Source organism: Lolium rigidum, chromosome 3, assembly GCF_022539505.1.
Source record: "Lolium rigidum isolate FL_2022 chromosome 3, APGP_CSIRO_Lrig_0.1, whole genome shotgun sequence".
Taxonomy (NCBI): domain Eukaryota; kingdom Viridiplantae; phylum Streptophyta; class Magnoliopsida; order Poales; family Poaceae; genus Lolium; species Lolium rigidum.
Genome location: NC_061510.1, coordinates 217516150 through 217541968, shown reverse-complemented (window position 1 = coordinate 217541968; position 25819 = coordinate 217516150). Strand labels below are relative to the sequence as shown.

Genomic DNA, 25819 nt, shown 5'->3' with positions numbered 1-25819 from the left:
CCTGAAAATACAAGGAGATTGGTAGAATGATAGTCAGAGTTGTTGCTGTACAGGCCACGCACGAAAAATGGGAACAGATGTGTGATGCTGTAAATGACTGTGAAATAAATTTAGCACTGGATTTCTGTCTCGGACAAATAGGTCGAACAGGTGGTGCGCGCGTGCGGCTGGCCAGCGCATGCGTGCAGCGCGGTCGTTCGCCGACGGAGGCAGCGGCCCGACCACACGTAGCGGGCATGGCGCCATATATGGGGCTATAGCTCCACGCAAACCTCGCATTCACCTTGAGGACCGACCATGGCGACGCGTTGCCGCAGCACCCGCGCCCTCCTATCTCTCTCCATCTCCCTCGCCCTCCTCTTTCGCGCGGCCTCCCTCGTCTCCGCCGACGTCAAGACGGCGTGCGCCGACACGCCGTACCCGGACTACTGCGCGACCGTCCTCTCGGCAGGCCCGAATAGCAAGTCCGCCGACGCGCCCGCGCTGGCAGAGATCGCGGTTCGCGCCGCCGCCAAGACCACCGCCGCGGCGGCCGCCCTCGCGCGCGACGAAGAGAAGGGCATCAAGGACGGCGCGTGGTGGTGCATGGACAAGTGCGCGGCGGACATGGAGGACGCGGCCGCGCGGCTCGGCCGCAAAACCGTCAACCTCGCCCAGGTGCGGAGCTTCATCGCCAGGACGGAGAGCGACTTGGTGGTGTGGAACTGCGACGAGTGCCGGCGGGATGGCGCGTCCAAGAAGAAGGACCTGCTCTCCAAAGACGGCGACCTGGAGAAGATAATGGGTGTAGTCTCTGCGCTTGTCAAGCGTGTTGGTACCACCAGGGGTGCTACGCCGTCGCCGGCTCAGGCGCCGGCACCATCCTCCTACTAAACACGTACAAGCGCATGATTAAGGATATACTCACTCATACAGCGGTCTTGATGGTAGTGTTCGTCGTGCACAGATATTTCGTGTATTTGGTTGTCTTCAAAATTAAAATCTATTGAATTTGATTACCCAAGCCTTCTTTAGTTTTCAAACTTTGTTAACTAACTTATCATTGTCATTAGTAAAGTATAGAAATGTTTATTACTCAGGTAACCTATTGACGTTCACTAGTGGAAAATGGTGCTTTTGCACCGGTTGGTAAGGGCCATATGCACCGGATGCCCAACCGGTGCAAAGCATCCGGTGCAAAAGGCCCCCCCTGGGGGGGCCTTTTGCACCGGTTCAGTTGTGAACTGGTGCAACTGAACCGGTGCTAAAGGTGCACCACATGGCGGCTGTCGGGCGTTCGAAGGGTCTGCCGCGGCAGGAAAATGTCCCAAAACGTTGTCGCGGTAGAACCCCGCTACCGTAATTTTTTTTCGAATTATTTTTCACTCCCTCTTTTTTCCTTTTTTTCAGAATTTTTATTATTTTAGTTATTTCACAAGTTTAGTATCTAACTACCCTTATCTCTAGTCTAATTACTTACTCGTGCTTAGACTTCCCGCTCGGTCACCCATCCTCCCACTACTCTAGCACTAGCACGCTTAACTTCCAAGTTCATTTCCATCCCGTATCCAAGTGCTTCGCGCGCATGTATGTGATAACAGTATCATATCAATCCTATTAACATATCGGTAGATGTCATATTTCTTTATTGTTCGAATTTCAAATAATTCTTTTAATAAACAAAAGTAATGATATAATAATAATCTAGACTAAATAAATAAACATTAACTTTATAATTTGTATTATTTTTAATTATTTTCAATTTTTTAATTTTTTTTGCCAAACCTAAAACCTGAAATTTTGAAAAACTTATAATTTTCAGACTGTCATCTTTATGCAGGATGCAATTATTAATTTTAATTTTGAAAAATAAAAAATATATAAAATCCTAAATTTCTAGAAAAAACTAAAATCTTCCTACTTTCAAATTTTTATTTGGAATTTTGAGAATCTAAAAATTGGCTAACCGGGTAAACCCGGGTGAAATCGGATGTAACTTTTTCCCACGATGATTTTGATATATTATACGTTTTTTTTCGACGTCGTATGCAAAAGTTAATGCGGTTTTACCATTCTTCAAACTTTTTTTGAAAAAAAAATTGAAATTCAAATTTGTTAATTTTCCCTAATAGTAGGTTGTGTAACATACAGGAATCTCAAAAGATTTTATTTTTTGAATTTTCTATCATTTTCTTTTCTATTTTACAGTGTTAAAAAAGGCGATCCACAGGGGGGGTGTGGAGGCGCGTGGGGAGCAGAAAAATCTTTTGTACCGGTTCGTGTTACGAACCGGTGCTAAAGGCGGTGCAAAAGGGTTGGCGGCTAACGCCAACCCTTTAGCACCGGTTCGTGTTACGAACCGGTGCTAAAGGTCCCACACGAACCGATGCTAATGCCCCCTGGACGTCCAGACCGCACGAACCGGTGCTAATGACCCCTTTAGCACCGGTTCGTGCCAAATCCGGTGCAAAAGCTCTTTCGAGGACAGGATAAAAGCCCTTGTTTCTACTAGTGGTTGTAGGAGATAGAGAAGCGGGAACTTCAAAGGGAGGTCGGGAGGGTGGCGGACTAGCGGAGGTGGTGGCTGGGGAAGGGTGGGGTGGTGGATGACAGCCGGTGGCAGCACGTAGCACTTCAGAGCATCTCCACTCGTCTCCACGAACAGGCCCCCGGCGTGCCATTTTCTCATCCGGACGGCGAAAAATGGCCCAGCCACGTCCCCGGTTCCTCGTTTTTCGCCGGATTTGGGCTTTCATCCATCCGGCGAGCCCACGCCAACCCCGGCCTACCGGGGAGCGCTCGGGGACTCCGGACGAAGCGAAAGCGCGCGAAACGCCGAGATATTTCTCCCGCGCTTTTCTTTTCGTCTTCGCTGCAGTGGTGGACCCGACCGGTCAGCGACACACGCATCGTCTTCCACGCGCACTAAAAGCCTGCCGCGGACGCGTTGCATTCCACGCGTCATTTAATCGCCGGCACCAGCCGCGCCTATATACCCCGCTCCGCTCGCCGCGACGCGTATTCCCGCTCCACTCTCCCGATCCATGGTGTTCAACGACGAAGACGGCGCAGCCAACAACGGCTTCCCCCGCCGGTCGCTCCACGCGTGGGAGGGGCACCTTCTCCACCAGGCGGGATACCCCTGCCCGCCGGACACGAGGTCTCCCGGCGGCGGGTGGCGGCTAAGTGCTGGCGGCGTACCAATCCCACCGCCGCCCCGGGGCCACGCCCTCGACGTCGCCATCGAGGAGGCTCGGATGACGATGACGGACGAAGAGCGCGCCGACCCGCGCCACCACCCCGACAACTACACGAGGTGGAACTCGTTCTTCCTGCAGCGGTGGGAGCGGGAGCTGGCGTCCTACGACGGCCCGCCGCCTCCGCCTCCGCGCAACAACGCCGCGGGTCGCCGACGTTGGTGGAGCGCGCCGAATAGGACGCTGGAGAACGTCCTCGAGCACATCGAGGGCGGCAACTTCCCGGTGCTGACGATGCCCCCTCCATCGAGGGCATCGGCCAGCCGCCGCCGGGGAAACGACTGGCAGCCACGGCGCATGGTTGCCAGCTCGTCGTCTTCCGGATCGGCGTCGAGGTCGCTCTCCAGGTCGGCACCATCCTTGGCGCCGGTGAAAAAGGAGGCGGCTTCCCCGCCGAGCAACCGCGCGCGCGGCGGCGGCGTTGTCATCCGTGAGCCCTCGACGGCACAAGGATGGCTCCGCCCCAAGCGCGAAGACGACACCTCCGGCGAGCGGAAGCGCAAGCCGGCGAAGGTGAAGGTGGAGGAGGCCGAAAGCGCCGGGAAGCCGCCATCGTCGAGGCCTTCATCGCGAGGTCCCTCCAGGACCTCGTCCCCGCTGAGAACACCATGCCACTCGACCAGGCCTGCGCCTGGTCGAGGGAGCAGTGGGAGAAGGAGGAGGCGGAGCGGCAGGCGAGGATCCTCGAGGACGTCGCTCGCTACCACCGGCCTGCGACTCCCCCATCCGGCGCCGTCGTCCCCGTCATCGACCTCGAAGCCTCCGACGACGACTGGTACAAGCCATCGCCGTCCCCGCCTCGCACCAGTGTGGCCGGTGGGGAGACGCCGGCCAAGGCAGCAGCCAGGCGGCTTCAGCGCCGCCGCAGTTCGACGACGATGGCGGCGACGGCGACATGGACTACACGGTGTTCTACCGCCATTTGGGCATGTAGAACGCCGTGTTTTAATATTTACAGTTGTATTCCCCTAGCCGAATTCGAAATATAGTCGAATTCGGCCTCTATGTATGAACTTCGCCCTCTATATAGTAAATATCATTAAATTTAGTCTAAATTCGCCCGTTTTAAGCCGTAGTTTGTCAAGTTTCCGTTTTTCAAATTTAGATCGCCGTCTTCGCCTGAGCACGCGGCTGGGAAACTACTCCTCCCCACGCCAAATTTACGTCCAATCCAGACGTAAAATACCCCGGATTTCGGCATGGGGAGGGCAAACGAGTGGAGATGCTCTCAGCCAGGGACAAATGAGAGAGAGGGTGATTCATATATGCCAACCAGGTCGACGCCTACAACATGCCATTTTCAGGCTTTTTCCTTTTCCTTTTCTTTTTCCTTTTGCTTTTTTTCCTTTTTTGCCTTTTCTTTTCCTTTTCTTTACTTTTTATAATTTAATTTTGAAATTGTTTAAATTTTGAAATATATTCATATTTAAAATGTTGAGATGTTGAATTTGTTTAGGAAAAATACTCGGACGATGAAAAATATTCAAAATTTGGACATTGTGTAGATTTAGAAAATGTTTACATTTTTTAAATGTTTCTTTTGAAAAAAATGATTTTGAAAAGAAAATCATATTTTGAAAAACAAAAAACAAACAACAAAAATGGAAAGAAAAGATACTACCTGATCTTGTTGGGTCGCGACCCAACTAACCCCGCGGTGCGCATGGGTGTGCGACGTCCCGTAAGTGCCTACCATGTTGGCATATAGGAGTCCCTAGAGGTAGGCACCGGAGTTTTAAACAATGAAGTCGTTGGAGCGTCAATGGGCCTGGCCCAACAGGTCCTCCTTCCGTCATCGACGCGCTCCATGACACAAAGTGCGTCAAATTGGAGGTCCCCAATTTAGAGCCACTAATTTTCTTCTGACACCTAGGACCCGCTCGACTGCTCAACCTTTTGTTTTTTTTTCTCTCCTAGTTCATCCTCTTGGCTAGATGATGCTTGTCAACTGCCAGGTGCGGTGTAAAGTGGGGACTGGAAAGGGGGCAAGGATGGGAGGTGACGTTGGAAGAGCGAAGCTCTGACCAGCAAAAGCGAAACTTTGATTGTCGACGATGAGTGTAAGACATGGGTGGGAGGTTGTCTCGAGATGCTTCAGCAGGTGGCAGAGAGCGCTAGTGTTAAGCCATGAAGAGATAACAATACTTTTCTACACGGTACTCCTAAGATCTTAGCCGGGCTAGGCAGAAGGCCACACGGAATAACACTAGATGTGCAAGTGCGGAATTTCGATGATGTGCGTGGCCAGTTCAATCCTCGATCAGATCCAATCCCGCGATCACATCGAAGTGCTGAACAAACAACACCTCTGCTAGTATTCACACGTACGAGGAGGAGCACCGGCCGCGGACTGCTAGATCCGTTACGGTGGCTGGATTGAATGGAGGCGCTAGGGATCCCAAAACATGGGAGTGGTCGTCGTTTCTTGTGCCCTTGTGAATGCCCACTACAGGAATGGCCGGCTATGCCGACGGCCACCACATACGCCGAGGGCTTTTTATCGGGGCCGTCGGCGTATGACCCGGCACGGCCAGCCAGCCCGCCAGACCCTCGGCGTATTGTTGCCGTCGGCGTAGCGAAGTCTACGCCGAGGGCAGCCCTCGGCATATATTTGGCCCTAGGCGTAGACAGGGCTACGCCGACGGCCACCCTCGGCATAGACATTTTTAAAATTTGTCTAATTTTGTAAAAATCATAACTAATTCATACAATGTCGGAAAAATGCGTATGAGGTATCAAAATGTTCAGAAAAACATTCTCTATCCGTTTATGTCAAAATCATACATATTTGAATCATGTACAGTACCATGTTAACATAGTAACAATTCAAACACTTTCTTATATGTCCTCGGGTTCCCGTTTTGGGCAGATGGCAATTTAAACGAAGTCAGAAAATCCCGCGGAGCCGCATGGCGTAATTTTATGTGTCCTAGTAACCACTCCAAAAGACGGAATTGGGATACGGCAGTTATTTTGGAATACCCTTCACGAACAGGGCTATCAAGTCCGGAGTTCTATGGCTTTAAGGGAAAATGAGTAGGAAACAGCCCGTGACACCGCATAGTTTGTCGGAACGAGACCATATTTGGCACGTGCGTGGTCCCTGAGATGGGAAGCAAGGCCCCGGAAGCAGATTTCCAATCCGACCCATGGGCGATGGTTTTTTCATTTTAGGGGTGCCAAAACGGGTTTTTTTGTGAAGCGGCTACATGAGGCGTATTTTTGTATTGCGCGAGACCTCCGCGTAGTAGTAGGACACCACCTCCGCACCATATATCATATGCCATATGTGCGTGCTAGCTATCTGGGAATCCCTGCGGCTTCCTGCTGTGTCCCGCCGAATCCGCCGGAAAGTGACCGGATTTGAACTAGGGGTACACTTTCCGTCACTCAATAAATTCCGGAAAAAATGTTTTTAGATCTACAACACATCACTTTATGTGCTAAATTTTTTCCGTTTAGCGCGATGGTGAACGGGTGCACCAGCGCGCCTGATGCTGACCATACCGCATCTCCGTGGGCGCCCGTTTTGGCCGGATGGCAATTTAAACTAAGTTAGAAAATCCCTTGGAGCCGCATGGAGTCATTTATGTGTCCTAGTAACCAATCCAAAAATTGGAATTAGGATACAACAATTATTTTGGAAAACCCTTCACAAACGAGCCGTCACGTCCGGAGTTCTATGGCTTTTAGGGCAAATGAGTAGGAAACGGCATGTGACACCGCATAGTTTGTCGGACCGAGGCCATATTTGGCACATGTGTGGTACCTGGGATGGGTAGCAAGGCCCCGGGAGCGGATTTCCAATCCGACCCATGGGCGATGGTTTTTTCATTTTCAGGGTGCCAAAACGGGTTTTTTTTTTGAAGCAGCTACATGGGGCGTATTTTTGTATTGCGCGAGACCTCCGCGTAGTAGTAGGACACTGCCTCCGCACCATATATCACATGCCATATATGCGTGCTAGCTATCCGGGAATCCCTGCGGCTTCCTGCCTGTGTCCCGCCGAATCCGCGAGGAAAGTGACCGGATTTGAACTAGGGGTACACTTTCCGTCGCTCAATAAATTCCGGGAAAAATGTTTTTAGGTCTACAACACATTACTTTATGTGCTAAATTTTTTCCGTTTAGCGCGATGGTGAACGGGTGCACCGAGCGCGCCGGTACGGCCATACCACATCTCCGTGGGGGCCCGTTTTGGCCGGATGGCAATTTAAACTAAGTTAGAAAATCTCTTGGAGCCACATGGCGTCATTTTATGTGTCCTAGTAACCACTCAAAAAATTAGAATTAGGATACGACTATTATTTTGGAAAACCCTTCACAAATAGAGCTATCACGTCCGGAGTTCTATGGCTTTTTGGGCAAATGAGTAGGAAACGGCTTGTGACACCGCATAGTTTGTCGGAACGAGGCCATATTTGGCACGTGCGTGTTCCCTAGGAAGGAAGGCATGGCCCGGGAGCGGATTTCCAATCCGACCCATGGGCGATGGTTTTTTCATTTTCGGGTGCCAAAACGAGTTTTTTTGTGAAGCGACTACATGGGGCGTATTTTTGTATTGCGCTAGACCTCCGCATAGTAGTAGGACACCGCCTCCGCACCACATATCACATGCCATATGTGCGTGCTAGCTATCTGGAAATCATCTGCGGCTTCTGCGGTGTCCCGTCGAATCCGTTGGAAACTGACCGGATTTGAACTAGGGGTACACTTTCCGTCGCTCAATAAATTTCGAGAAAAATGTTTTTAGGTCTATAACACATCACTTTATGTGCTAATTTTTTTCCGTTTAGCATGTTGGCGAACGGTGCACCAGCGCGTCCAGTATGGCCATTTCGCATCTCCCGAGGGGGCCATTTTGGCCAGATGGCAATCTGGACGTCATATTTGGATTCCTCTAATTTTTAGGTTCAAATGATGATATGGATGTTATATTTAGATTCCTCTCATTTTTCTGATCGATTTAGACATATTATTTGTGGAATTTCGATTTTTCGATTTAAAGATATTAATTATTCAATATTAAATAGAAAAAACCAAAAAATAAAATCATTTTATTGTTATTTGAATTCAATATTATTATTCATTGTTACTTATATATTCATTGTTGTTTACTTAAGTAATTGTTTGGAATTCAAAATAAAGAGTTGTGACATCACGGTACAAGGGTTAGTAGGGTTGATAGGCTATTATTATCAGTAAGGTGTCAATTCTTTAAGGGAAGCTCATCCGAATGGAACCAAGAAGTTAAGCGTGCTGAGGTTGGAGTAGTGTGAGGATGGGTGACCGGCCGGGAAGTTTAATCATGATTGTAATTTGACCTAGGATTAAGTGTACTTAGAGTTAAAAGTGTATGGGTGAAAGGTAAATAAGAAAAAAATGGTAAAAAAAAATTAAAATTTGAAAAATTTTAAAACTCTATGCCTACGGCAAAGCCCTCGGCATATAGAAAAAATTATTTTTTTTCGAATTTTTTTTTTTTTGAATTTTTTTTGGAAAAAAGAAAATTTAAATTTTTCAAATTTGTATGCCGACGGTTTTGCCGTCGGCGTAGCGTGCTACGCCGAGGGCCGGGCTACGCCGACGGCAATATTGTCTATGCCGAGGGACCTATACGCCGACGCCATACGCCGAGGGCTGCCGTCGGCGTAGCCTACGCCGAGGGCCAGACGTGGCTACGCCGAGGGCAGCTGGCCGTCGGCATATGCGTCCATTCCTGTAGTGGCCGCAGCCTCCACTATATATGGGGTGGGTGGGTGGGGGGGGGGGGGGGCTAAGTGTGAACGTCGCAAACCTTCCTACCCAATTACCGAAACCCTAATCCGGTCGAGTGCAAGTCCACATCGGCTGGCTCGGTCCCGGTCCGACTCCGGTCCAACTTAGCCGACTAACTTCTTAGTCGAATTACATATAACTCGCTCCTTTCTCTTAATTAAGTATGACCTCGGCTCACGATAACCCAGAAATAGTTGGAGTCCGACTCGCAACCGATTATTGGGTAGCGGGTCCTAGTAGAATATGCCGACTCCTAGATATCATAGATTCATGGCGAAAAACATTTCCAATGTGACCTTTGTCCATGTACCTTTTGCCTCACGATATACATATTGTCATGGAGAAAAAACATTTCCAAGAAGTACATATTGTGATTTTATTGAACGCTTGTATTTTGGAATTTACTATATTACTTCTCAGTTCTAAATTAGTTGGCATAACTTTTTCTCAATGTGAGAAAACCTAATATAAACCAAAACGTGTTTAGATATATGTGTATGTATAAACCAGATCTGACGCAACCTATCGTCTACTAATTTGGATTGAGCCGGTAACAAAATTGACTATCCACGTTTACGCTTGGCAACTACGTAACTCTAATGACGATAGACATTGCAAGTTAATCACCCCGATCGATGGAGATCACAGGATTTGAGCCAGACATAAAGATTATGTGAGGTGGTTAGTGGGAAAATAGTGAGCTAGCTCAACGCTTTCAATATCAACCCGTGATGTGTTCTGATTAGCTCTACCACTCCATCTAGGATATATCTTCCTTTTTTCGCGAAAATGCAAAAGATTTGCGTTTAGATGCATTGATAGATAAAGAAAGTTAGATATGTACATGCCCCTCCGAAGAGGGACAAACACCCTGCGTTACAACTCGACCCAAGAGAGGAGACCCTATCCTAGGGGAGTAATTGGCGAACACCCCGGGATCCCGCGTCCGCTCATTGCCGCGTCTCTATCCTGATGTCGTTGAATAAGGGGGCTGTGCATTGTCGAAGATCACAACGTTCCGATGCTTCCAGATCCACCACGCCGTGAGCATGATGAGCGACGAGGTACCCTTGCGCAGCTGGCGGGGGGTAGTCCGCACCACCAGCGACCACCACTCCGCGAAGTCGCCCTCAGTAGGAGGTCCCGAGGTGGATCGGATCCACGAAAGGACCTCGAACCAGATCGTCCTGGAGAATGAGCACCCTGTGAGGAGGTGCGTCATGGTCTCCACAGACTGATCACAGAGCGGGCATCTTGGCGCATGCGGGAGGCCCCGACGCGCCAGCCTCTCACCCGTCCAACACCTGTCCAGACATGCCAACCATATGAAGAACTTTACCCTCGGAGGCGCCCAGGACTTCCAGTTTAGCTCCCAAGATGCTGAGGTGATCACCCCCTGGAAAAGGGCCTCATAAGTCATAACAGGAGTGGGAGGTGTACTGTCCATCTGTCGTCCACAGCCAGGTCATCGTACCTTGTTCCGCCGATAGCTGGAACCCTCGTAGCCTGCCCCACAGCTGCACATACTGCCACAGTGCAAGGGCGCTTGGTGCTCCAGCTATGTCTGGGATCCATGTGCGATCAAGCAGCGCCTCGCGCACCGTACGCACCTTCCTGTGTCGCTTAGGTACCAGCGCATACACCTCCAGCGCCATCTCTTTGATGGATCTGCCGTCCACCCACCGGTCCTCCCAGAAGAGGGAAGACTCTCCATTACCCACCACCATCGAGGTAGATGCTGCAAAGATGTCCATCTCCGCCTTCGAGAACTGCATGTCCAACCCGCGCCACGGTCTCAGGGGGTCCGTGCGCATCCTCCACAGCCAGCGCACCCTAAGGCTGGTGGCCATCCGCGCGAGGTCTGGGATTCCAAGCCCACCTAGGTTAAGCGGTCTGCACACCCTAGGCCAACTCACGTGGCAGTTGCCTCCATTAGCCTCAGCCTTACCCAGCCATAGAAACCCCCGCATGATTTTGTTGACCTGCTTGAGCATCTTCTTGTTCAGGCCCAGTACCATCAGCTGGTGCAACGGGATGGCCGCAAGCACCGCCCATATCAGCGCCAAGCGCCCAGCACGCGACATCATAGATGCACGCCACGTCGGCAACTTCTCAGCTAGTCTATCCAAAAGGGGTTGGAATGACACCGCCGTCAGCCGCCTGGTGGACAGGGGAATGCCTAGGTACTTCACCGGAAAAGGCGCTAGCTGGCACTCCATGAGTTCCGCACAACGTCAGTGCATGCAATGGGGGATACCGAGCACTTAGCGAAGTTAGTGCGTAGGCCGGAGGCTTGTCCGAAGAGCTCAAAGATGCCTCGACCCGCACGCAGGTCCGTCTCATCCGGGTGACACAAGATCACCACATCATCCGCATAAAGGGACATGGAAGTCGCAAGCTCCCGCCGCGCCAACCGTCGCAGGATACTCAACTCAATGGCTTTGATCAGCACCTTGTTGAGCGAGTTCATCACCAGCACAAACAGCGATGGCGACAGGGGGTCGCCCTATCTCAGTCCCCTCCGATGCCAAATAGGGGGGCCTGGCTCGCCATTGAGCAACACCCGAGTACTGGCCGTGGCTAGCAGCAAGGAGACGAGCTCCCGGAATTGCGGTCCGAACCCAATCTTCTGGAGAACCTCCAAAAGGAATCCCCAGGACACTGAGTCGAACGCACGCGCTATATCCAACTTAAGCATCACCCTCAACTCCTTTCCCCTCTGCAGAAATTTGGCTGTCTGCTGAAGTTGTCATGGATGCACCGTTAGCGAATGAAGGCGCATTGGTTGTGATCCACCAGCGAATCCATCCGGGGAGCCAGTCTAGAAGCCAGGACCTTTGCCACCAGTTTGGCGAAGATGTGGATCAAACTGATCAGCCTGTAGTCAGCCAGCGCCGTCGCGTCCGGGCGCTTAGGCAGCAGAACTATCAAGGCTTGGTTGAGGCCTTGAAATCCGCGCCCACACATCGTGTAAAGTTTGTCGAAGGCTGCCATGAAGTCAGCCTTGACCACACCCCAACACTTCTGCAGGAACTCTGCCGTAAACCCGTCAGGCCCGGGGGCCTTACCCGGCGGCAGGTGTCTGATGACGTCCCAGACCTCATCCTCAGTGAATGCCGCCTTCAGCTCGGAGAGATCCTCTGTGGCCATGCCTAGGAAGTCCAAGTCCAGCGAGTGCGTCCTCTCGACCTCGGTGTCAAGCAGGCCCTCAAAGTGTGCGAAGGTAGCCCCAGCCATGGCCGCCGGGTCCGAGGTAACCGCGCCATTCACCCGCAAGCTGTGAATCACGTTTTTTTGGCGCCTGTAGGCCACGTGCTGGTGGAATAAGGCCGTGTTGACGTCCCAATCCCGCAGCCATGCAATCTTTGCCCGCTGGCGGGCCATCGTCCTTTCTAGGGAAGCCAGCCCCAAGTAGGCTTGTTTGAGATGCGCCCGGAGTCGACGCTCATCAGGGGAGAGCTGTCGGGATTCCATGGCGATGTCAAGCCTCAGCACAACCTCCCGCGCTATCATGAACTGCAGTTTAACACACCCGATCTTCTTATCGCTCCAGCTCATGAGCTTGCGCGCTGTGAGTTTCAACTTAGCGGTGAGCCTCCTGAAGGGGTCCGTGTCCCCCTGGACCACCCCCAGGCGCCCTGAACCACCTCGTTGAACCCATCAAGTTTCAACCAGAACCGCTCGAACTGGAACCTCTTCCACCCCATCGACTGTGTGGTACAGTCAAGGAGGAGGGGGCTGTGGTCCGCCACCACCGTCGCCAAGCAGCGTAGAGTGCAACTACTATGGAGTTCCTCCCATGTCACCGTGACGAACACTCGGTCGAGCCGGACTAGAGTGGGATATATCTTCCTTGAATGAAGGCAGTTTCAATAGAATAAACCACACGACCAGCGCTGAATTAAGTCTAATTGTAGCCGCTTTTCCATTCTAAATTAGTTAGCACAGCTATTTTCTTCAAAATAAATAAACCTACAAACTAAAAAGCGTTTAAATATTTGTGTATCTTGACCAAATCTGATGCAACCTGCCATCAACTATCCTCTACAATGTAATTTAAATTGTGCTATTATTAAATTGCAATAGGTGGCTACCTGGTGTCACAAACGGGCCGAAGTTTTTTCTCTCGGCCGGATGTCTCCTGCAAATCCAAGGCCCAATATCTAATCCGTCTATAGTTTCATTCGGTACCGGATCAGTCAGGAGGAACGGAGTGGACTCCAAAACAAATTCGTCCGTGTGTACGCCTTCTTGTTTATTCGGTACGCAGAGCCTGGCCGAGTGGTCGATCTTAAAACTTGGTAGTACTCATATCTTCAGCGCCCCCAGAAGCAACGCCGGCGGAACAGGAGCAGCGTGCGTCGGCGACGCTCCCTCCATGGTGAGGCTCCAGGCTCAGCCTCTGGCCGTGCTCTCCACGTGCGTACATGTCGGTGTCGCGCCACCACAAGTCCACAAGCAACGCCGGCGCGAGAACAGGAGCAGCAGGGAGCGGGGAGGCCCAAGGGAATGCTACCGATCGAACAAGTGAGGCGGCGGTTGGTCAATCTGCCAAGATGCATATAGAGAAAGATCGATTGACGACATAGCAGGATGGAGTCACCGTTCGTCGTCGCTGTCGAGGACACGTGATCACATCACTGCATCAGCGACCTCTCTCGGACGACGCCGGCCGAGCGGCAGTGTTGGGCCAAGCTGGGTACATCGGCGGGGACGGCGGCCGGGGCGCCTGGCTGGTCGGCAGCGTCTCGTGCGGACCAGGAGCGGACTACTCGGCGTCAACGGTCGCTGCGGTCTAGGCCTAGGTGTTTCACTCTGACTCCACGTCCACCACCGCGAGGCCAAGGAGCTCCTGGAATCATCTCAGCACGAGCTGCGCGCGCCAAGGAAGAAAGAGAGAGAGGAGTGCGGCCAGTTGGTTTTGTGGACAGACGATTGTTTTGTTCAATCGTCAGAGCCACGTTTTGCTGAACCGCTGCAGAAGTGTTCCTGTGTGCTCTTTCAGGGAACATGCTCAAGCATTGGCTCTTGATTTTAGAACAGAAGGCCATTACAATGCCTTGCCTTTTGTTTTACCGAGCGGTCTAATGAAATTAGACCTCGAGTTTTGAAAGACGGTAAAAGATGCTACCAACTGGACTTATAGTTTCGCCAATTTTGGTTTCTTCATCGACACACAAAAATACAATTTTTTTTCGAGTGTGTAAAAAGTACAAATTTAACTGAAACCGATCAGCAATAACACAGATGTCTTATCCAGTCTGAACAGCTGCAGCAAATCTGAATGCCACGCGGTACAAGTGCGAGCTCTTGCCGATCTGAATGAATAACATCAATTCTGATATTGTCATTATGCAGCCCAAAGATTGAAACGTGCAGACATGATACTTTTTTTCTTTATGCGATTTTGAAGGACTCAACAGGATAGAACATGTCCCTCAGCGAAGCCTGACGCACCGGCACCGTTTGCGACGATTTTTCCAGGTCTCTAGGTTGTACCAAAAATAACACTCTTGCCAGGATAACAACACAGACATTTAAAGTGGGTCGTCGTCACGCGGCATCAGCCCAACAATGCAGCGAGAGAAGCAAGAACAAGAGCAATTGGCCATGGGGCATGGGAAGAGTTGACCGAAGCGGCTTTTTCAAGTAGACAATAGATGTGCCCATGCAATGATCGAGGTAAATTACACATAATTCTTGGGTTGTTTTATTCTTTGCATGTCATTATACTGTGATGCTTATCACCCGATGCAACGCACAGGTAATTTTCTTATGGACAATAGTCCCACCTCGCTATCATATACGGAGTCACATCTGTTTATATACGTGATTTTTCGGAATTGTAGCAAGCAGCCTTGGAACAACAAGCGAATTAAATACTACATTCTATTTTGTTTGTTTGTTTGCTCGATCTCCATTCTATTTCTAATTTGATTAAAACACATATTTAAACGTAGAAAATAATGAGATTTCAACATAATATGATAGGCCGTAGCAACTAGCAACGCACAGGTTTCATGCTAGTTTGGATTAAGCCGGTAACAAAATTGACTACCACATTTACCCTTGGCGTGCAACTGCTTAACTCTAATGACGATAGTCGACATTGCAAGTTAACCACCACGATCGATGGAAATCACAAGAATTTGAGACGGACTCAGATCCGGTTGAGAAACGACGAAAACGCAGGGCGAAATTAATCCCAAACATAACACAAATAGCAGCAGAGGCGATCGCGGCGAGCCGGCCGGCGACAGCACATCCACCATGGCTGAGGCTGACGACGACGAGAATACCAGCCCGCCGTACTTCAGCCCCGACGTCGTGCTCGAGATCCTGGTACGGCTCCCTCCAAGCGCCCGGCGCCGGTGCCGCTTCGTGTGCCAGAGCTGGCGCGAGGCCGTGGACACGCACACGACGGAGATGCAGAGCGGCGCCAAGCCTCTCGTCACCACGACGGGTCTCGCGTACGTCGTCGACGACCTGTCGGCGCCGGCGAGGAGCAGGCTGCTGTGGAAAGACGGCGTGGCTCACCGGGAAGAAGGCACGAGCGTAGTCGGCACATGCAACGGCCTGATATGCCTGTGCGACAACCGCGAATCCGGCGGCGCCATCGCTCTGATCAACCCGGCCACCGACGAGACGCTGGCCATCCCGCCGCTGCCGTGCGCGCCAGGGACGGACGTATGCTGCTGGCACGAGACGTACAGCTTCGCCTACCACCCGACGACGGGCCGCTACAATGTCGTTCATGTCCCGTGCTACTACGACAGTGCCCGGGTTTTTCGCTCGGTGCAGGTGTTCACGCTCGGGGAGGCGTCGTGGCGGGACGTCGTCACGCCGCCGGCTCCGATTTGCAATCGGAGCGCCGGCGTCGTGAGCGTCGACGGCGCCACTTACTGGGTGGTGAACGGCACCAAGAAGATCTTGCGCTTGGACCTTGGAGATGAGCGTGTCACGTCAGTTCAGCCGATACCTAGTGTGCCGTCCGGATGTAGCAGCAGCTGGCACCTGATGGAGGTGCATGGCAAGCTGGGCATTGCCTTTCCCCAATCTTCACATGTGCCTGATAGTAACACCGAGGTACTTACTACTACACGTCTACATTAATTCTTCCTCTGTTCTTAAATACAAAGCTGAAGCTTTGTTAAGTTAAAGTCAGGCTTTTCGTGTGGCCTTATGTTTAAAAACAATACAAGACCGAGTACCTCCGTTCCGATGAACAAAGCTTATGCTAGATGGAGGGAGTATTATTTTTGAAAAGTTTAACTTTGTGAAGTTTAACCAATTTTTTTATAAATATCAGTAGATACATCATAAATTATATTTATATCAGTAGATACATCATAAATTATATTTTCATGTTATATCGATAAAATATTATATTTGTTGATAGTTTTCTAAAACTCTGATTAAATTTTACTTGATTTGAATTTTTACAAACAATTATTCCTTGGAACCCATGGCATATATTATAAGGTCTTTTGGCAAACCAAATTAGTTTCATCCTAGCTCGTGCAAGTAGAGTACTACTCCCTCCATTTAAATCTATGTGTCTCAACCTTTTTTAGATGGGTGTGTCCATGTCTTAGTCGACTGAGATGTCTCAGTCGAATTACATGACATCAGTGTGTTTCGATGTGAGTCTAAACAAATTACAAACAGCAGCAAACACGATTTTTCAAGCAGAAACAAAATCTAACGATGGAGCATGTGATTGAGACATAAGCTACGTCTCAGCTAGTTGAAGCAATTCCGTTTTTAGATATGCATCTACAAGTAAACTATGTCTAGATATATTCAAATCTAGATAAAACTGAGATACTTATTTTTAGATGGAGGTACTAATAAATTCTAATGCAGGTGTGGGCTCTAGAGGTTGTGACGGCTGGAGAACACAGGTGGAGTCGCATGCACACCGTGCAGCTGAAGCAGAATCTCGCTCTCACACGGCCGCACTTCTTCCACGGCGAGGCTTTCCTGACACAGGGGTTCGCGCGTGACATATACGACAGGCCGGTTTACGCCGTGTACGAACACAGTCCGAGTGAGGATACCAGGAAGCGGCAACGCGGCGAGGAAGACGATATCATTGACATACGCCTTGGAAAGATGATCGCTGCACAACAACAAACGGACCCCGTTTCGTCCTGTCGCTCCCGCGAGCGCAGGGCGAAACCCTCGCCTCCCCCAACCTCCAGCCCCTCCTCCCCCTCTCCCTCCCTCGCCGCCGCCTGAGGGCGTCGCCGGGCAAAGCCCCGGGGCGCCGGCGGCGGCGGGGCTTCTCTCTCCCCCGCGTGGCTGTGGTGGCGCGGGCTGGCGCGGTCGGCGGGGGCGCCGTGCTCGAGTCCGCGGCGCGGCGGCGCGGTGGCCCTGACCACGGCGTGGTGAAGACGCAACGACGGCGGGGTGGCGGCGCGGCCTGCGCTGGCTGGCGCGGCCCTGCGGCGGCGTGCCCGTGGCCAGGGGTGGCGGTGGCGGGCCCAGATCTGGGCCTGCGGGCCTAGGTCTGGGCCTCATCTGGGCTGCCTCGGGTGGGCAGCTCCGATGCGTCTGGTCGACGAGCGGCGAGGGCGCTGGTTCGTCCCCCCCGATGTCCTGCGGCGGGCATCGTGGTGGGTGCCTCGGTCCGGCGTCCTCGACTCCTCGGGTTGTGAGGCGGCGGCGGGCGGCGTCTGCGGCGTGGATCTACGGTTCACGTCGGTCCCGGAGGTAGTAGCGGATGCCCTTGACTCCTGCTCACCTTTTCCCCACCTCCCGGACGAAAATCCAAAATCTTGCTGATTGGGCGGCGGCGACGCGCGGCTGCGCCGTGACCTTCTTGGAGGCGCCGCCTGGGGAGGTTTGGGTAGGGTGGCGGAGCTGAAGGTTGAAGCTTTTGGGCAATGCTGGTTCATGAGCAGCTGCGGTGATCTTTGGCCCGTATGCGTGTGTCGACGGCAGTCTGCCCCGTCCTCTGCAGGTGCTCCCGGCGGATTTCTCGTCGCTGGGGGTGTCCAAGTGCTCAGCAGTGTGGCCGGTTTGGTGTGATCTTCGTCAAGGTAGTCTTTCTCCAGGGCGGCGCCGGATCCGGTGCCCAACACCTCTGCAGCTCTCGGGTGAGCTTCTCTCATGTCCGATGGTTCGACGCCTTCGAGCCAGGCGAGAGGGCAGGGCCCTCTTCGGCATGAGAACAGAGTTGGTGCCTCGGGTGCTGTAGTCCTGGTTGTTCTCCTCGGATTCAAGACTACAACTCTGCTTCGGGCAGTGCCTCGCCGTGCCTCCGGCTGGTGTCCTTGGTGCTGAACAGCGGCGGTCTGCACTTCTGCAAGCTTGTCTCGCTCTTAGTGCAGTGTTGTAATTCGTTCTGTGTGTACCCTTGTATCTTTCTTGCCGTGGTGTGCGTGGTGTGGTGTAATATTGTAACTCCTGGCCGGTTGATGGCTTTGTTAATTCAAAGCAGGGCTTTCGAGCCTTATGTTTAAAGAAAGATGATCGCTTGCACTACCACATCCGGCCGCTCGTGTGACCGCCGGACCTTCTCCTACGTCGGGACATCGGAGCCATTGGCTTCTTACATGCCTTCCTTGCTCCCAAACATAGAGTGATCGTTCCTCAAAAAAAAAAAAACATAGAGTGATCGTTTATGGCTACATCTGATCGATCAGAACCTCTTCATTAGATGTAATGGGACTTCCATAAGGTGTTTGTAGGATTTTAATTCTTAGAATCTTCTCATGTACGTGTTGTACTGTTTGGACCCAAGAAATAGTGCTGCCTGAATTTGTATGGACTTTTAATTCCTATGCGTGAAGACCTAGGGTTACAGCTCCTATGCCTAGGACTAGGAGAGAGGGAGAGAGAGAACTGCAGCTCCGATCATTCTCCCTCGTGGAGCTATGAAAAGCTGTACCAATTGAGTTCCATTTTTCATGGACCATGTTCCTCCTTTGACTCTCATGATTTATCTGTTTTTTGGAATGGCAAAAAATGGCTGCATTATATGTTTTCGTTTGGAGTTGGGCACCGACCAAATGAAGGTTATTGCTCAGCCCTTCCAAATACTGGAGTATAATAAATCACACCAGTCTTGTGATGCCAACAGGACTTCTCCACAATGGGTCTTGCATTTCTAATTTCTCCCGCATTATGCTTGATACAGCCATAGAGCTTGACAAGTTGATGAGATATTGGAGATAAACAAATTGCAGTTTTTTTTTCAATAAAGGATGTTTTATTACTCAAAAGACTTAAACAATACACCCAGCTGCATAGCCAAAACAACTATTCTTGCTCCTACTATTGGATGGGTAGCAGAGTGATGCCTGTTCTCGCATGACGGTATGGAACAGAACACTATGCTAGTTCTTGCATTAGGTCGTAGTCCCATGGTTTGACCTGTCTATGTCGTCGACGACCATGAACGTCTCTCCTTCACCTGACCTGTTGTTTACAAATTTTTGAGAATTCTCCAGGCATTTTCGCCTTTCTACTCCATTTGGACAACGCTCATGCCTAATCGCCTGCAAGCGAATGTCTAGTGCTCGATACTGAACTTTCTCACGGTTAACTTCTCTTAAGATCTTGCAACAACCACCGTAACTAACATAATTTCAAATTTAACACCCACCTAGAGGCGGGCAAATACAGTTTCACCGGTTTGGGTTTTTTTTTTTACCAGTTTGTGAAAGAAAATAAACTAGCTCCTCACCAACCGGTTTACATGATTTGTAGGGTTTCAGTTTTTCTCCACCCTACACCCACCTACACGGTTCACAACATGGACTCTTTTACCTCTATTTTTGCTCACGCTTATGAATCCAAAGAAAAACAGTGTGAAAGCCAGCTAGTTATCGGTCAACCTAAAACAAACTTAATTCTCAATCACCCAATTTCATGCGTAATTAGGAAAAAGAAGTGCAACTACATACTCACGTGTAATTACACATCCATGTGTAATTCTGATGTGTACGAATCTCAAAGCAAGTCTACTGGTTTTAGAGTTGACCTAGGATTAACTTGATTCTTGATTATTCTAGAACTAGCAAAGGGTAAACAGGTATGTTGAAGAGTTGGTTGGTTATATCAACATTCTGATTCTTTAGTTCTCTCCTAAGATGGCGATTATTTAGGGTTTATAATCTTATTATGTGTACTATTTGATTGACTATTTAGTTATACGTAATCAAGAGTGTAGCCCGAGCTCAAAAACGCCACACTCACCTACTATTTAGTTATACGGTAATGCAGAGATATATAATACTTCTAGAAGGAAAGACTGTACTAGTAATTTCTTCTCATTTGTAACCTATATCATAGATTGCCATATATAATAGCTGAAAGTATATCTTCTAGAGGAAAAAAAATTTACATCAGAATATGTATTTTTTTCAGAATGGGTTAATACAATGTGATATCGTAAACCGTTAAAAATATTGACAGTTAAATCACTAGTGCACTGGCAGAAGTTTCTTTTTTCCCATGCGCATATGACCATCTGGATATGAAATTAAAAATAGTTCAAAGATAAATACAAGTGCGTCAACAAATGGCATGGAACTCGACATAAATGTGCAAGGATTAGATGATAGAAACAGTCGCTCAGCTGTTACTAATTACTTCAGCCACTGGCAATCTCTACTTGAGCTCGCTAAAAAATACCATGCTGCATCTGCTAGTATTTGTTGTACAACTCTGGTACTTCCAGAAGAAAATGTTTCCCGTATATTTCTCGCACAAGTGTTGTGTACTCCTATATACAGACATCCATCTTATATGAATATAGCACATGAGATGTTCGGCTTGAATGAATAATACAGAGATGCATGTATCTACACTTCTACAGTACACAATAGAACAACTCTAACTTTGGCCATTTTTCTCACATAAATACCCAAAGCAGAGTGAAAGGGAATATAAAATTTAAGATCCAGCATTTCTCTCTCACTAGGTACAACCAACATTTTCATACCTATCGAAGTTATATTACTCCAGAAACCTTTAGAGAAGAAAGTACAACAAAAACAACCCAAAGGACCATGAAGTAGGCTGATGTTACCCACGCCCACAGCCTAGGGCCCCCAAGCTCAGCACCAATTAAAATGCGGCGCAGAACCAAAACCACAATACACCCAAACGATGTTGCAAAGAAGACCAGTAGGGAAAAGCTCAGACCAGCAGCATTGTCTATGTACAGAGGTTCCCGGTAGACAAAGTAATTGTACAGTGTGTCGATCAACCATGGGAAACCAATGCCAACATATATGTTTACAGAGTTGCTGCAACAAAGAAAAAATATCAATTGTGCTTTGAGATACTTTTGTACTTACACGCATGGGTGTGGATGTTTCCGTCACCGTCCATTGTGCTTTGAGATTTGGATAAAAAGAGGAGAGAGAAAGAAATCTTTCCATCTACCATGGTGAGCACAAATCTCGAGGAATAAATGGACGGTGATGGAAACACCCACACCCATGCTAGTTCTAGTTTGAGAAATTAACAGCAATATGTTAAGGCGAAGAACTGGTTCAAGAGAACATGTAGACATGAACCTGCAAGTGATATTTGCTATTGCAGAGTCTGCAGTAACTTGACGCTCAGCAGCTATCTTGCTAGCAACTAGATCTGGCCACGAGGTTCCAGCAGCCAGTGCTGTGAATGCTATAACATATGGGTTTACTCCTACACAGAAAGTAGATTTTTTCAAATCACTATAAAGGGAGTTACATCTCGGTGAGCTGATGAAAATCATACTTATGCAAGAGAATGTTCCAACCTGTGATGCAGCTTATCTGATCTGTAATCTTGGTAACCCCGTAGGCAATACCACTTATGAAGATCAGGGAGAAAATAAAAGCGATCCAGCCATGTGCAATTTGATATGGTGGCACAAAAGCAAACAATATTTTCCAAGGAGCAATGATCGAGTTCCAACATATTATGATGAATCTCAAGCAGACAGAATTTATCTTCCTTTGCTCAGGACTCTCCAACTGCATATATTAAAATAATTAGTTAATATGCTAGGCTGAAGAAATAAGTATGGTTTGCATCCCCATGTTAGTTATCACAGACAAGATGAAACTTTCAACGTGGCTATAATGTGTACTCTAGAGCCTAGAGGTACTTCCTCTAGTTTCTCTTAAAAAAGGCTTATAATGTAATTTTTTTAAGGAAAACTGTTAAATCAAACTATAATTAAAAGTGGCAAACAAGAAATAGCAAAGGATACTGGAGAAGGGGTCCATGCAATTAATTTCAGCATGATAAGTACCAGATAAAATCATCTCAACAGTGTAAGTTCTCCAAGCATTATATTCATAATATATAGTTTCCCTAAATGGGTACCTGGCAATAAAATTCCTCAACTGTATAAAACAAAAAATTAACATGCTTCTCATAGTTTGAGCTAAGTGTAAGTAAGGAACAGTATTCTGGCAAGAAAGGAATGAGGAGCAGCATTGGTAAACTAAGGAATGTGGATGAATTAAATGACTATTACAGCTTCAACAAATTGCTGCCGCCAAATGGAAAGCCAGCAGGTATCATCATATGTGTTCTTTGCTACAAGCTCCCTTTTTGACGATTCCTCTATATCCTTTTCTGGAACATGATGATACCCTGGGATGTTCAACCATATAAGAATTTACTTTTAAAAATATGTTTTAGCTGTGAACTGTAAGACGAAATATTAATTGACAGTCAATCTGCAATTCTGCATGAAGCACAACTATCTTTCCAAATACCACTGATAAAAAAACAGTGAGATCTGGAATATCGCCATAACTCCTAAAGTTGTAACTCACCCCATGAAGTTTGAAACAGGAAAAGCATCTAAAATGAATACTGAAACAATCTATCAACTGATATGAACTTAAATAAAAAAATTGTCCTCGAATACATTTTGACCGCACTTTTTATGGTTACATTCTAAAAATTCATGGGAACAGTACCCAAAATTCAGAAATATGTATACCTGCATCATTGTAAGAATGTATGGAGAATATATCAGCAATATCATCATTCTGGCTAGGAAGTATATCACTTGTCTCATCACAGTTTTTGTCACAATCAACTGAAGCATTTTCTGCTGGAACCCAATCTTCAGGTCTCTCACCTCTTACCCTGATTGCAACAAATTAAATTACGAGCATCAGAAAAGTTTATTGTTATGGGACTACTAGAACCACAGGAAAAATAGAAAAGAAATATATGTTCAGGGACTAGAACCATACAAAGGGATTGAGACATAGGGCCACCGCTTATCCTGTGCATATGCATGAACCAAAAGCAATCCATACTGCAAGACTGTTATCAAGGCCTCCCAGAGGGTAATCACGTTAGGTGTCCACACCTGCACGCGGTACAAAGGGCACATGATGACCAACTGCACTTACAGTTAGATAGCAGAACAAGAAAATGTGACTTACCTCTAATATAATATACAGCCAAACGTACGCCCAGAATGACCAAAACAGCTCAACTAACCAAACACCCAAATCCGAAATCTTTTTCATAGAGCCCCCCCTTGGCATAATCACACAGACAGCATGGATCGGGAAAAGATCGAACGCAGCAGAACCCACAAGGGTACCCGGACCTAAACCTGCACTAACAATACCAAATTAAATACAGTTAAATATGATTTGGTAGAAAATTTTACATCAATTGGTTAGTTTCTACCTCCTGCTGTCAGTTGACCAAGATTACGGATTGCATCGATCGTTGCAAGGGAGATCTGGGGAAAGCTGGTACCAAAAGCAAGCAGAGCAATGTCTGCTATAGTGTAGTTCCAAACCTTCTCCTGCTTCACTATAGGCGTATTCGTTTGTGGATCAACTGTGACAATCTCCCGAGAGTGGTTTGTGATACTCTCCATCGACTTGAAGAACCGGGCAGTGATCGCAGATAAACCAATAAAACAGTATGCGAGGGCAGCAGTACAAAGGAAAGCACGGAGACCATTTGGAAGTAGAGTTTCACCATGGAAAAACAGGTAAGCATCGCATGACGGAGCAGTACTTCCCATCGTAATGTTGGCAACAATTATACGATTTATGACATATTCCTGCTACAACCAATACATATATCGTCAGGAAGCGGAAAAAAAAAAGACCAACATGATACGTCCACATACATAATGAACTTAAGGACCCAGCTTAAGCAGGTGGACAATAAACTTGACAAACATTAAAAGAGTCCTTTGATAGAAAGAATGTGATCACAGGAGTGAATCTGGCAAGCTAGCAAATAGTATTTACAGGTTCTGAAGATAAATTGGCACTTCCTAACATCATGGAAAACTAATGTCTTCTTTCAGATACTAGTATTTACAGTTTTTTAAGGGACAAGATGACAACAAGGTCAGAAAGGAGCTTCGTGGAATATACTAATCCAATCAATGTGTTGGCTCCCAAGTCCCGACCAGAATATCATAAAGCAAACTGTGCGAATTAACAACACTTGAGCCAAATAGAAAAGGGAACATCCTTTTTGGTACACTGACTCCCTAGATATACGAACTCTTTAATCCACATGTTTTTGCCTACAGGTTGCTGCAGGCTTGGAGCTCCTCCGGGGATCTGGGTAGGATGAAACTAACGAGTTCTAGTAGGAAAAGAAATCGTTTTCACGGGTCGAGGGGGGAGATGAGATTCTTCCCGAATTCTTGGAAGCGAAGGTGCATCGAGGAGAGATACAGCGAGAGGGAGAGAAGGACTAGAGTCGATGGGTTACCTGTGTTGAGGAAGAAGAGGTGGCCGGAGAAGCAGCGGCGATGTGAGCTCCCCCGAGGCGGTGACGTCTGTGCGTGCCACTCCTGTCTGATTAAATTGTTCGTCTTCTCTGTTTCCGAATCTGGGAATCGTCTCTTCTTTTGGTTTGTTGTGGTGATGGAAACAGAAAAAGGCCTCCTTTTTAGCCTTTTTGCTAGTTTTCGTATCTGGGACTGGGAACCGGTTCCCAATACCCGTGAGAGCTGAGACAGCGGTTTTTTTCTTTTTCCCAGTGCCCTCCTGCGTCGCTCCCGTGGGCGGCGGGAAGGAAACCCTAGCCTCCCCCACCTCTAGCCCCCCTCCTCCTCCCCTCCCCTCTCCTCGCCGCCGTCGGACGGCGTCGCCGGGCAAAGCCTGGGCGCTGGCGGCGGCAGGACTCTCCCTCCCCCTCGCGCGGAGAAACGGCACAGGTCGTGGCGGCCGTCGAGGGCAGCGTGCTTGGCGAGGGGCGCGGCGGCGCGGCCGGATCTCCGGCGGTGTGGTGACCTCGTGCTCGGGCGGGCGTGCTCAGGAGGGCGTGCTGCCGGCTGCAGCCGCGGCGGCGGGTGGTTTTTCTCGAGTGGCGCAGGCTCGGCCCCATTCTCTGGCGGCGGGGGTCGGCCTAGCAGCAGTGGTGGCGGAGCTGCGGGGTCTGGTTGGGACGGCGGCGACCTCCGGCGGCGCGGTGCGGCAGTAGGGCGACGCGGGTGAGATCTGGGCCCGATCTGGGCCAGGCGGGCAAGATCTGGGCCCGATTTGGGCCTCGCGGGCCCCTGCTGTGTGCGCTGGTCGGCATCTCGTGGCGGCGCCGGGAGTCTGGGAGGTGCCAGTGCCTCTCCTCCGACCGCCGCGCGACCGGAGGCCATACCGGGGCCAGGCGGGCCTTCGGTTGGCAGCCACTGCATGCCGGGTTGGGTTGCTCTCTGTTCCCTGTCCGGTCACTGCCGATCTTGCCCTCACTACTGGTCTGGCTGGAGGTTGCTACCGGCGGATGGGATGAGCTTGGATGCCAGGGCGGCCGCCCTGGAAACTGCACGGTCGGCTTTCCGGCGGGCGACGTAGCGGCGGTGG

The 25819-nt window shown here is 49.3% G+C and overlaps 1 protein-coding gene across 2 annotated transcripts; it reads right to left on the bottom strand.

Moving 5' to 3' along the window:
* Positions 1–20632: 20632 nt before the first annotated feature.
* On the bottom strand, positions 20633–24878 carry LOC124698980 (magnesium/proton exchanger 1-like). Of its 2 annotated transcripts, none has more exons than XM_047231359.1 (9): positions 24732–24878; positions 23679–24066; positions 23426–23601; positions 23231–23349; positions 22972–23120; positions 22498–22616; positions 21772–21988; positions 21548–21677; positions 20633–21274 (listed from the first exon to the last, which is right to left on the bottom strand). In XM_047231359.1, the coding sequence occupies exons 2-9, from the start codon at positions 24022–24024 to the stop codon at positions 20977–20979; spliced, it is 1554 nt and encodes a 517-aa protein (XP_047087315.1). In that variant the 5' UTR covers positions 24025–24066; positions 24732–24878; the 3' UTR covers positions 20633–20976. The 2 variants fall into 2 exon arrangements, with proteins under 2 accessions (XP_047087315.1, XP_047087313.1); XM_047231357.1 differs by having other exon boundaries at positions 23679–24063.
* Positions 24879–25819: the final 941 nt, after the last annotated feature.